The sequence below is a fragment of the Aythya marila genome (assembly GCF_965140915.1).
Source record: "Aythya marila genome assembly, chromosome: 14".
Classification (NCBI taxonomy): Eukaryota; Metazoa; Chordata; class Aves; order Anseriformes; family Anatidae; genus Aythya; species Aythya marila.
In genome coordinates this window covers 19,497,413-19,510,848 of record NC_139055.1, presented here as the reverse complement: position 1 = coordinate 19,510,848, position 13,436 = coordinate 19,497,413, and the positions used below count along the sequence as shown (strand labels likewise).

Genomic DNA, 13,436 nt, shown 5'->3' with positions numbered 1-13,436 from the left:
GTGCGGGTGTGGGTGCGGGTGTGGGTGCGGGTGTTCCTCTCCGCGGCGCCCGGGCACCTCCTGTCCGGAGAGCTGCTGGCACCGGCCGCGGGCTGCGGGACGGGGGGCGGCGAGCTCAGCCCCGCAGCCCCCGGCAGCGCCCCGCGGGCTGCTCCCGGCCCGGCCCCGGCGGCTCGCACGGCCCGGCACGGACCGGGCGGCCCCGGCCCCCTCCCGGCGGCTCGCAGGGCACCGCAGCCCCGCGGGAGGCGCCGGCAGCCGTGAGCGGGAATGGGGCGAGGTGGAAACGGCTCTTACCTGGCCTTCCTACAGCACAGTGCCCGCTCCGAGCCCCGGCAGCGCCGCCGGCCCTGCCTCGGAGAGGATCTGCTGAAGTCCTAGTGGACGGCGGGGAAAAGATGCCGTCTGAATCGCCTTCTGCCCTTTTTATACTCCGGCAGGCGATTAATATTGCATCACCCTTATTTAAAATTTTCAGAACCCGCAATATAATGTAATGGCATGAGGGCATTTATTATTAAAGGACGTTTGATTGGGGGAAAATCATTGGGGCCGATTGGAAGCACCCGGAGCCAGGGAGCGTTCAGGCTTCCCGCGCCCCGCAATTAAAAGGCTGAGTTTGTCAGGGCGCTGCCTAATGGGGCAGGAGGGGGGGGCCCGGCTCCGCGGCTCGGTGTTTGTCACTCAGTGAAACGCCGAAGTGAAATATTCAGAAGAGCGCTTCCACCATTAATTTTTAATCGTTAAGGTGCTTCTGGGAATCATAAATAAAAGCCTTTTCCCCTCTTAAACAGCATCAGAAATGAACCCGCGGTAGGTGCTCTTTGGGTGAGTTTTTGTTCGAAGCCCGGCGGAGGGGCTGCGGCCCCGCGCGTAGCCGCGGCGGGCACCGGGCACCGGGCACCGGGCACCGGGCACCGGCACCGGGCACAGGTCGCCCGTGCCGGGGGTGGCGGCGCCCACAGCACAACGGGGGCCCGGCGGGGCGAAGCCTGGTCCCGCTTCCCGGGGGAGTCGCACCGCCGGCGGCTTTTCGTTGTTCTCGCACTCGCGCACGTTTCCTTCGTCCTCCCGGCGCCGTCCGCCCAGCTCGGGACACGAGAGGGAGCCAGAAAAGACACGGCCCCTTCGGGTTGAAAAATAAAGCCTTTATTCCAGAGTCGAGGTGGGGAAGAGCGCTCGTGCCGGAGCTCTCCGCGGAGGGTCGGGACGGGACGGGGCGGGCGGGACGCACAGACCGGGAGGGGCGCGGAGCGCGGCCGCGGGGCTCGGCTCCGGTGCGGGCGAGCCTCCGAAAGCCGCTCCTCGCTCCGCCACGCCGGGTCCGGGCACGGCGGAACGGCCCCGCTCGGCGGCCCGGCCCCGGCAGCCGTCGGTGCCGCGGGGCGGCGGAGCGGGGGGCCCGGGGCCCGGGCGCCTCGGCCGTGCCGGGGGGCTCGGGGGGGGGGCTGGTGGCGGCCCGGCCCGCCCCGTCCGGGCGCTCGGCGGGGCCGCGCGGCCTCGCCCCGTCCCGTCCCGCCGCAGCCGCGGTGCGGAGCCGTCGGGGCGGCGGGGCCGGGGCCGCCGTCAGTGCACGGCCGAGTACTTCATGCGCTTCTGCTTCTGGCGCTGGTTGCAGAACCAGACGCGCACCACGTTCTTCTTGAGGTCCAGCTTCTCGGCGATGGCGGCGATCTTCTCGGAGGACGGCCGCGGCTGCAGCGCGAAGTAGGCCTCCAGCGAGCGCTTCTCGGGCGCGGCGATCGAGGTCCGCTTGCGCTTGCGCTCGGCGCCCGCGAAGAGCTCGGGCTTGGCGGCGCGGTCGCGGTGCGCGGCCTCGGCCTCCTCCAGCCAGGCCTGCAGCACCGGGCGCAGCGCCGTCATGTTGTTGTGCGACAGCGTCAGCGACTCGAAGCGGCAGATGGTGCTCTGGCTGAGCGAGCCCACGCCCGGGATCTTCAGGTTGGCCAGGGCCGCCCCCACGTCGGCCTGGGTCACCCCCAGCTTGATGCGGCGCTGCTTGAAGCGCTCGGCGAAGGCCTCGAGCTCGCGCGGGTCGGACTCCACGTCGGGCAGGCAGGGGGGCGCGGCGGGCAGCGGCGGCGCGGGGCCCCCCGGCGGGCCCATGCCCACGGCCAGGTGGCCCATGGCGCCCAGCGGGTGCGGCGGCAGCGGCGGCGGCACGGGCGGGGGCTCGGGCAGGCCGCCGACGGCCAGCGAGGGCGAGAGGTGCTCCAGGAGGTCGGCGTCCAGCGCCGGGTGCGCGGCGTGGTGCGGGTGCGAGGTGAGCGCCGCGGGGTGCGGCAGGGCGGCGGGGGCGGCCGAGGTGCAGGGGACGCTGCTCATGGTGTGGTAGGTGGCGTCCGGCTTGAAGGGGTGGCTCTTGCCGTGGGAGACGATATCGACGGCCGCCAGAGCCTCCGCGCGGGCCAGCAGGCTCTCATCAAAGCTTCCAAATATATTGCCCTGGAGCTGCGAGCAAGAATGCGCATAGTGGAGTCAGTGGGGAATACTGTCATCTCCGGATTAAAAACCTTGCCGAGCACAGAGATTCCTCCTCAAAGCTCAGGTCATAAAAATTAATATGAAGGCAGAAGCTTTGCTGGAAGAGACATGTGGATCAGAGACGAGAGCGAGAGGGAGAGGGGAGAGGGGGGGAGAGAGAGGCTCGGAGATACGCGATTGTTCTGGTGACATGAAAAAAACATTAAGCGAGTGCCTGTCAAAAATTGTGCCTTAAAGCGGTAATTATGCTTAATCTACATACCTGCGGGGCTGGGAGGCAAACTCTGCGCATAGCCTCCGAGCTGGAGTGCAGGCTGGAGTACTTGGGCTCCTGGAGGGCAGCGTGCATGGTGAAGGGCTGCTTGGCGTTCATGGCCATCATCTTTGCACACCTCGCAGGTAGGCAGCCCGTGACATCGGCTCAGGGTTGTCTCTCTGCCTCGCCACTGTCAAAGTGAGCTATTTTCAATGACAGAGCTTCCCTCTCCGCGCCCGCTCGCGCCCCCCCCACCCGCTCCTTCACTCATCTTACACGCTGCCTGCCAGCCCCGGGCCCCGCGCAGGCGTGCTGCGGGGCGGCACCGGAGGGCACCGGCACCGGGGCAGCGCCGAGCCCCGCGCCCCGCAGCCCAGCCCCCGCGGCCGCCCGGACGCGCCGTCGGGGCCGGGCCGCTCACCGGCGTGGGGCGGAGGGGAGGGGAGAAGAGGGGGGCGGCGGGCAGCCCCCGGCCGGGCAGGGCCGGGCAGGGCCGGCGGGGAGCGGAGGGGCCGCGCCCGCCGCCCTCGAAGTGCCCCGGCCGCAGCCCGGGAGCTGCCGCCGGTGGCGGCCGTCGGGGGGAGCGCCGGGCCCTGCCCGCCCGGCGAGAGGCCGGGGCAGCCCGCCAGGAGCGGCCGGGGGGCGCGGGGCAGCCGGTGCCGGGGGAAGGGGGCGGCGGGGGCAAGTTTCTCCCCGACAGCGCGGAACACGGGCGAGGCCCGGCCAGGGCCCGGCGGCTCCTTGGACTCGGCCAGGAGGAGAGCAGAGCCCGCACCCCGGGCCCGGGCGCGGGGGGGCTCCCGCAGGGCCGCCGGTGCCGAGGTTCACACGAGGTTCCCGCACGGCTCACAGAGCCCCTGCAGCCCTGGCTGAGCACCGCACGAGCCGCTCGGCAAACTGGAAAGGCGGCGGCGCCCCCAGCTCCCCCCAGGCGCCGCCACAGCAAACGCCCCGCGCCGCCCAGGGAGCCGGGCTCGGGCTGCGCCCCCCGGGCAGCCCCGGTGCCCCCCCCCCGCTGCCGGGCCCGTCCTGCGCCCCTCACTCGGGCAAATCTCCCCTGAAACCGGGGCCGCGGGGTCAGGCCCCGGGGCCGCAGTACGGCCGCGTTACACGGGAGGAGGGACCCGGGAGTAAAATTCCGCTGATTTCAGCGTTTGTCGGCGTTACGAGGGTACAACATTACGAGGGGGCGACATTTCCGTTGAGGTCAAGATAACGCAAGGAAATATTTCCATCGAGGAATTTGTTTTCATAGGAAACCGCGCGTGGGCAGACCGAGGGGCTTCCTAAACGTCGTGGGCGCAGCTTCAGGTCCCGGCAGGGCTCCGAGGCGCCCCGCGGCCGGGTCGGGAGGCTGCTGGGCGAGGTAAGCCCCTCGCAGGCTGCCCCGGGAATGCGAGCTGAGCCGTGCTCAGAGCAGGCAACTCCACTCCCAAGCGCCCCAAATAGGCTGGAGGTGGGCATAATTCTCCTTCGGAGCAGTTGCTTTATTCTCGATTTCTCATAATCGTCGCACATGGTCAGACGTGACACCTACCAGACTTGATGGTCCGTGAACTTAAGCATTTTGCAAGCGTGAAATTTCCCGTTCTTAAGCAAAAATAAAATCTACGCCCAGCTTTAGAGTTTCCAAGAGCTTTATGAGCCCTAATGCACACCGAACAAGAGCCAAAGGACGTGCTGGCTTGGTTTCCTGACAAGCTTGGATGCGGCCAGAGGAAAACAGGGGCACAGCTCCCGTGGGGAGATGCCCTTCGTTCAGGAGACACCCACATACCCCGAGTACACTCACAAAGTCCTGCCTCCACATCGCACAGCAAGGGACAATGAGGGCTAAGGGGGCAGCAGCCTGCTCGGTAACCCGCTCCAAGGAGAAAGCTGCACAGCCCCAGGCCGTACCCAGTGCTCTCCTCCCCGCGCCGACCGGGCACGGCGCAGGAAAAAACCCTTCCTCGCCGAACAGGCGGCCGGGGCGAGCCCCCCGGGGCCGGGAACGGGGCCGGGAGCGGGACGGGCACAGGAACGGGCAGGGGCCGGGCCGGGCCGGCAGCACCGCGGACAGCGGCCGGGCGCGGCGCGGCGCGGGTCGGGGCTGCAGGCACGGGGCTCGGCGGAGCAGCCTCCTGCCGTCGAGGGGGAGGCGGCGTGCTGCCGCACAGCTCCCTGCCCTGATTTATGATAAAAAATTTAAAGGAAATCATTTATATTTCAAAGGGCCTAAATAGCTGCATGAAAGTTTTATCTAAAGTGGCACCATATTTATAGGCAGCCCCGCTTTGGTGGAAGTAATTAATAGAGGGATAAATTTCAGACCTTTGTTTTGTTTGGAATCCTCCCTTTATTTAGGCCTGGCTGGTTAACGTAAATAAATAAGAGGATACAAGCAGAGTGCTGGACGTGAAGCTGGAGGTACTGCCTGCTCGCCAGAGCACGTCTCCACCCCCCCAGCTCCGAGAGCGTTTGCAGGGGGCCGATGCTCTCCTCTTCCGTCCCTCGGCTGTTGCCAGCCTTCCCTCTCGAGCACGGAGCTGCCGGAGCCCTCAGCGAGCTCCTATTCCTGTCCCGCGTGAAAGGGCAGGCGCTGCTCAGACGCTGCGCTGCAGCCAAGCGCCACGTGCCTGGATGGAGAGCTCGGGCTGGGGTGGCGCCGCAGCAGCACACCCCGAGAACGCAGCTTGCCGACTGCCCCTGGTAAGGACAGCCTTCCCCTTCCCCTTCCCCTTCCCCTTCCCTCCCGAAGGCAGCTGTTCTGAAAGAAACCGGACTGGGTAACCTAGCTGCCGAGCTCCCTTTAATTAAAGCTGTAAAATATTGATGCTCCTGGCCCCGTCTACTGACGTTACACCTTACAAACAGAGGAGAGAAGTCCAAAGGATAAACAATAACAAGTTAAAAGAGCCCAGATGGTTTGCCATCAGAAACTATCTGCAGACTCAAAGGTGTCACTGCAATAGATTTCAGAGATCATTCACCTACTGGTAAATAATTAATGGTAGTTCTGGAAGGAAAAAAAAACACCAGACCCATACCCTGATGAAACATCACTGGTGAGTCATTGAAAATCTGAAGGTAGAAGTCAGATTAAAAGCGTGCATTTTACCCGCCGTGCGGTCTTGTTCAGTGTCACAATTCAAAGATCATTACCCATTTTCCTAATACATCAAAATATTCTGTTCTCATTTAGACTTTAATTCAAAGCCCATCACAGTCAGCGAGTTGTCAATAGGCTCAGTTTCATTATATAATTGAGTTTAGGAATTATGTAGTAAACGCTTACAAAGGACTGACAGAAAGCTTTGAAATATAGCAGTATGTTATTTAACCACAGGTCGTTCTCATATATTCTCTACAATGGGCTGTAAATAGCACTACTTAACACAATCACAAAGCCAAAATGACCCATGAAAATTTCCTCAACTGCGATTTAAAACAACCACATAATTTCCTGCAAACCCAAAAGCATACTGCTGTGATAGTTTACATTTCAAGATGCACGAGTGAGCTGAAGCACGCATACCAAACACAAAGATACTTTCCTTGTCCTCACTGGGTGAACACAATAGTTTATACCTGCCTTCTGCTTCCTACCATGGAAAACTAGATCCCCTGCCCTGGCCACGAAGAAGCCTGAAAGGGGAGGATTTCTTTGTTAGTCCCTAGTATTTTTCTTTACTGTGCATCTGAAAATTATGTCTGTTTTAGAAATAATATTTTTCATTTTTCATTCAAGATTCAAGATTCAAGTCATAAGTTCTTTTTGCTGAGATGCAGTGTCTTATCACAAATTGTCTGCTTGGAGGAAGAGTGAAGAGTGCTGACTTGTGCAGGTTCCTGCAGAACCTGGGTTTACGAAGCACATTTCCAGCCCCACGAATGAGCAAGCAACACTGCACACAGCATGATATGGCTGTTCCACTGCACAATCTGATCGAGGAAATATCTAGGATTACCCAGACAGTCAATTATTCATCAGCTAAACGGCCAAGCATCAATTACCTGGCTTGATTCTCTTATTCATTAAGGAGATTGAAGAGCCCAACTTAACAAAGCAAAAAGAAAGTTGCTAAGTTACAGGAGCTGCCCGGCTCAGTAGCGAGGCCGCACAGTGTCAGACTTCCAAAGGAAACCGGCCTAAAGAGAGGAAGTCTCTCAGGCTATAGGGTAACACTCCCAGCGCTCGGGTTTAGGAAGCCCATACCTCCACAGGGTTGAAAGCAACAGGGGGTTCTGCAGAGACAGGGCTTTGCTAGAGGCTTACCTCCACCTCTGCACAGCGAGACGTCACCCGGGGCCTTGACTCAGGAGAGCTTGAGAAAACAAGAGGTGGTGTGAGGGTATTTTAGAGAGGAGCTTGAGGGGTTAGGGAAGGACCGGCCTCATCCTGGGAAGCTTTTAATTGAGGTGTGGGTGGGATGGAAACTGGTCCTGTGTCGGCACAGAAAGCTGTGAGTGGTGTCACCACGAAGCTGCCACTCGGCAGATAGCCTCGGCAAGGTCCTACACCAGTGACACCTCACACCAGGTTCCAAGACAAAACACATCCCTCCTTTCAGCGTCCCGCTACTGAGGCAGGGAGAGCCGGGGGGCTGCAGGGCTCCTGCAGGGGCAGCCAAGGTGCGCAGGGAGGGCTGGCTGCGCAGCCAAAGGCACAGCCCGCTGCCGTTCAGCAGCACATCCCTCACCCCTCTGGTGAAACCCCGCAGGTTCAAATTGCTTAATGATGCCCAACACTAAAAACAAATGAACATTTCCAGTGCGTGTTTGATGTGCAGCTCCGCTGCACCTGGAGCCTGTCTGAGCAGCCTGGGGCACGGTGCAGGAGGGTGAAGGATCCCGGCGATGCTGGTGTGTGGAGAAGCAGGAGGAGAACCAGGGCCTTATCTCGTCACTGTGCTTGACAGGAGGGACAAGCAGCCGCGCCTGTACGGTAAGGACCTTCAGCAGGACACACAGCTCCAGCTGACAGACAGCCTACCCTGAAGCTTGCTGGAGCTTGGGAGAGAGTAATTAGAATAAATTAACAGTCAGAAAACTGTAAGCACGTACAGTAACACAGCCGATGACACTTTCTCAACCGTCCTGTGACTGCCAGACCACTCTTTCTTTATGGGGATTTGAGAGAATGATACAGGGCGTAGCATCTTGATGAGACGAGCAAGGTTCTTACTAAACGGGTTTCCAGTAAGTACTTGTCTCATCATCAGTATTGATCTTCTCTGGTAGGGAGCCTTCCCGGGCCATATAATTCAGCTGACATCACCGAAGCGGATCAATGCCGTGTGCTCCGAGCAAGGGCCTTCCTTGGGCAGCTGGGTGGCTCCCTGTTCTGACGCTGCCCCACGTCCCCTGGATGTCACTCACGTCCCTGCGAGTGCTGCCTGGGCGCTGGCGGCAGTGCAGGAGCCGCAGCGTGCGGTGCTGCAGCGGGTGGCTGCCCTGGGGCACGCTGCCGAGTGAGGAGCAGAACAGGAGGGCCCTGACAGCAAAAATCTAAATTAAAATTGGATGTGAAATTGGATTTTAATTGGCCATTTTATCTCACTAGATATGAAACAGACATACAATAATAATAAATAGATTAATTTATAGGTCCATTAATATTATTAAAAGTTTCCTTTAGACACCATCAGGTGAGATTTTTTTAAATTTTTTTATTTTTTAATGTAAAAATCAGGGGGCTCACATTTGCTTGAATATGGAATATTCAAATGGTAACCCATAGGAATGTGCTCTTCAGAAATAATAATAGAACTTCTTTCCAAAAAGAGAAATGAGGAAATACTTGTGATGTCCATGCTGTTTAAATTAAATTATTAAGGCTCTCTCTCACCTTCTGTGGTTTAAAACAAAACAAACAAAAACTTTTGCCTTTTTAAATTTTCCTTCCCTCTAGATACATGCAGGGGAGCCATCAGAAATCCAAGTTCTGGCTACATTAGTGATTACAGACAGGGGGCATGGACAGTCCTAGAAGGCTAGGTAAGGTGTTTGCAGGTATTCCTAGAAAAAAATATTATGGCCGTATTAGAAAATTAAAAGGGCCAAAGCTACACTGCAGCACTGAAATGCTTGGGTGATGGGAGGTAAGCAGCGTAAACATCCTGTCTTCCAACTGCACGACTTGGGAAACTGACGCAATCTTATTCCTGAATTTTTCAGTAAACAAGGTTTTGATTTGAGGTAACAGGGATGCAGGATGCCAGACAGTTCATGCTAGCTGGGAGGTCTTCCTTGTACTCATTTGTAATGTGCATGAATTATAGAACTTGTTTCTTGTATCTTTCCCTGAAATTAAAATTGTAACAAAGCAGACTTCTGTGCTTGTTAAAAATAAAACCTATCTATTTCTGATGAAGATAATATGAGCAACACAACAATATTTTCCAAGGCGGGAGGAGAGCAGAGTGCTTATCTGTCAGGCATCTCTTTCTTCTTATATTTGCTCCTAATTCTAGAAATACATCTAAATGTAGTCTAACAAGACTCTGTTCCACAAGAAATTAATGAGGAACAAACATTAATTATTCATGCCCTGAAACAGTAGGTCTGCTAATGTTTCTGCTAATCAACAAGTCAAACAGCTGTATCTTTGCAAGGGCAATCTTGGGGAGTATGAAGAAAGAGCAACATTGATCCTCTTTACTGGACTGCCCCCAAAGTTTTCTTCTAAGCTCTTGCATTTCCCTAGCACAGATCCAAGATTCCTGCTGCTTTCTAATGACGTGCATTGTAATGGGACTGAATCGAAATATATTCCAGCAAAACATCACCTCTGACTTGACACGACTCTGCTGGGGAGGCTACTGGGAACTCCTGTGCTGACTTCACTGACCTGGATTCAGCCCTACATAGGGAAAGTGAAGGGAATGAGCCAAGGAAAACCAAACAACCAACCAACCAGAAAAAGGAACAACAGGTTCAGCTGCACGGGTCTGAAGCAGAGACTGAACAATGGAACAAAAGCTTAGTTTCTGGTCTTCTGAATCCCAGCTCCAGGTCAGAAGGCTCTTTGCATTATCTAAAATACAGCAACACACAGGGAACATCCGACAACATGAAAAATGAAAACTGTAAACAGGTTTTAAGGTCCCTTCCAACCTAAGCCATTCTATGGATCTATGTTTTTTAGGGCTTTCTTTTCCTGCAGTCACCTTTATTTAGGTGAATGTAGTGAAACGAACCTAGGCAAATGTCTAAACAGTGGCATTTTGTAACAGAACACACTTAAAAATTAATAGCTTGGTTTGGAAAACAATAAAATAAATGGAAGCATAGTTAGAAAACAAGCTGCCTTCAGACAAGAGCTTAAGATATTAAACAAAATTTAAAAATGTATTTCCTTCAAAGGGGTAAAGATTATGTAGCCAGGAAAGGACTTAGAATCCTCCCGCTTTGCCCAAATTCACTGGCCTGAAGCTGTGCTTTTGGTCGCTGTGAGACTGTTTATTGCTTGAACAAAAGCAGCATGGGGACTGCTCAACGTGTGTTTAAGCAGACACTCCTAGGCAGCCTCCGTCTGATTCAGCAAGCAGTGTTTGCCTCCACATCCAGCTAAAGGAGCCACAGAAAGCATACGGTGGAAAAACTTGTGAAATTACACTACCCAGCAAAATTCAGCAACAAGCAAGTTCAAGCAAACAGTGCCAGAGAAAGCAGTTTAGCATCCTCAGGCATTCCCTCCAACATTACCCGTTTGCCTCATGTTTACCACATTTTGGCCATCATCCACAAGCTAGAAAGAGCAAATATTTCCACTTCATTAATAAGCAATCCATGATAATTAACATAAAGATGAGAAAAACTACGTGTTTCTGTAGGAGAAAAAAAAATCAAAACCTTTTGAATGCTGAGAGGCAGCTTTGCACTCCCCCCTTTAAATGGCTTCTGAAACATTGCAAATCGTGTTGAAGCACCGTGAGTTCAGGACTCAGCCTCACACACATCCTCAGTGCCAACGAGTTTCCACAAACCAAAGGGATTTTATGACTTGTCCTTACTATAAAACCACTCATCTATGCGTCCAACACAGCTGGAAATTCCATCAGCATTGCTGCATCTTAAAACTAGCCCAAGGAGCAGGTCAAGCTGCTTAAATCCTGCCTCCACATCACAGGCTCCATATCATAGCTGGCGCTGCAGCAAGCAACGCACTTTCCTCCCAGGATCCCCAGACGAGCTGGTTATCAGTTTAATGACCAAACCCATAGCACATTCCTGCTCCTATGCTCCAGCAAACAATTTTCCATCACATGTGCCTTGGGAATCGTTCTGAATTTGTTCCAGTTGTACAAAGCACTATGGGACCCCACACCGAGGATTACGTGTTGTGTCCAGGAGGGAACGTTTGTCAAGATCTGCACCCCTGAAAGCTACTGATAGCCCACAGGCTGAAAATTATAGGGAGCATGGATGTTTGGGAGGTGGTGGATGCTTGTGTGCCCTGTAGCTCTATAAAATTATTCAGCTTTGTGCTGCCTTCACATTCCTTTTACATTAATGCTCTCTGAAATCTTCATTAAAATTTGAAATTAAAATGTAACAATCAGAGGGGGATGGGGAGAAATCCTGTCACCTGACATTAAACTCATCCCTTCATCCATTTACATTTCCTGGATTTTTAATTAAAGAAGTCACACCAACCGCTATATCAGAGTTTGGGGAAAACAAATTGTCACTGGCCAAAGCGTGCATGTGTTAGCTACACTCCCTCAGCAAGCCCCACGTACGGTGTCGGTGTTGACAAGCCAAAGTTTCCTCTGCCACTTAGCTATGTTTTATTGAAGAGGCAGCTCTGCAGGGCCACGTCGCTGGCAGCGCCTGCTGTACACACACCAGCTGAATTCCCTTTGCCACCGCAGATGCTCTACGGCTGCGTGCATTACGCTGTATTTTTAGAAGCTCTGCATGTTGTCTTCCGTGTGACATCTCTTTGCTTCTTGCATAGTTTTTCACCTATCAAACCCACCAAGAAGCCTTGTTGTGATCAGGCAAAGAAAAAACTTAAGTTCCTAAGTAACTTTACATTTAGAGGAAAACACCCCACCTAGAAAGCCCTATGGGCAAGAAATATTTCCAAAGCAAATGTATAAAAACCTCCCCTTCGATGCGAGGTCTATCACACCGCCTGTTTTCCCAAGCTCTTCTGCTGAATTGTGTACCGGGATGAAAATATTGTCTTTCCCGTAGGTGAACACGCACACCTCTGCACTGTCCTTCCCCGCAGCCACAGCTGCCTGCAGCCCGGCTCCAGGGGCTGGAGGGGCTGCAGGGCCAGGCTGGCCACCAGGACACGCCGCCCGTGCTCCTGCAGGTCAGTCCCTCTCCGACCAGGTCTGCCCCACTCCAGCTAAGATAACATATACAAATATGCAAATGCACGTGTACTCGTGTGTGCAAATATGTACGTGTTTATATGCACATGTAAACATATGGAGTGCTGAAATCTCAGAGGCATTAGTGTAGCACTGATGTGATTTTGCTCCCACCCTTCTTTTGTTGCTGCTCCCACCTCGCTGCTGTCCCTGCTTGTTGGTTTAATGCCACGTCCATACCAGACAGCACTGCTCGCTCAGAGGGGCTGCACTGGTGCTGGGGCAACAGTGACAGGCCTGTGGTGAAAGGAAACTGTGGGGCTGGTACCAGCTCCTGATAATCCGCATGTAACTAGAAAAATAAAAGAAAATCCTGACTGCAAAGCGGACCTGGCGCTCCACATTACATAACACACAGTGGCCACATTATAGTTAAGGTAAGTCTCTCAGCAGAACTTCCCGTGGTGACCTTTCCACACGAGCAGCACCAGGCTGAAGTTTTCAAGCCTGTAAGCACACAGCTCTGCTGCTTGAGCAAACGGACTAAGGAAGAAGAAATTCACACCGAGCAAACAGGAATCAGAAACAGACCAGGAGCCCCTTCCCTTTAGGAGGAATTTAGTTCAAGGAAGCCCAAGCCACGTATAAGAACTCCTCAGGCTGACAGGTAACAAGCTGAGCTCGGAGAATTCAGCTCATGACAGACTTTTCTACCCAGCAGCCCAGGACACCCGCAGAGCACAAAACGTCTCTGCCTGGGGAGAGCCCCACGCTCCGCAGGTCCCCACAGCACGCTGCGCCCGTCCCCACGCTCTGCCTGGAAGCCGACCCCGCTGCCCCGCACCTTCAGCAGCGCCTGGCTCAGCGGTGCTGCCGTGCCACCTCCTGTGGAAAGCGTTATGCTTCCTGCACAGAAAGTTTAGGTTTCCAGGGAACACTTATATGTGAGGGTTGCCAGAAACGTGCTCCCAGGGAGCTGCAAAGTTGCAGAGGAGGTGTTGGCTCCTCTCAAAGCCAGTCAGAGCTCAGACAACTGAGAGAAGTGTTTAACGGCAGCTCACTGAAGCATAGCAGCGTAAGAAGCATGCCTAGGGCAACACTCAGGCATCTTGAGGCGTAACCATGGGCAGGAGCTTGTTTCCTGTGTGGAAGCAGGTTCAGCAGCACCGACCAAGGCAGCACCGAGACTCGCAGGGTCTGCCTTCCCCACTGGGCTGCCTCCAAGGGTGACCGTCCCTCCTCCCAGCTCCTGCAACAGCCCCAGATGTCGCTACGCCAACTGCTGTGCTAGGAAACGAGGGCAGCAGTGCTGGGGCTACACTGCAGCAGCAGTGCCTGGCACAGGGAGAGGGGAACCTTTGTTCTCCGTAAGGTCTGTGCCCCTG

The 13,436-nt window shown here is 55.2% G+C and overlaps 1 protein-coding gene across 1 annotated transcript; it reads right to left on the bottom strand.

The window, feature by feature from the left end:
- Positions 1–1,423: 1,423 nt before the first annotated feature.
- On the bottom strand, positions 1,424–2,866 carry POU4F3 (POU class 4 homeobox 3; the record flags this gene model as incomplete). Its single annotated transcript, XM_082771275.1, has 2 exons — positions 1,424–2,451; positions 2,747–2,866. 2 exons carry the CDS (start codon positions 2,864–2,866, stop codon positions 1,567–1,569), a joined length of 1,005 nt encoding a protein of 334 aa, XP_082627401.1. The 3' UTR covers positions 1,424–1,566.
- Between the last annotated feature and the right edge of the window lie 10,570 nt (positions 2,867–13,436).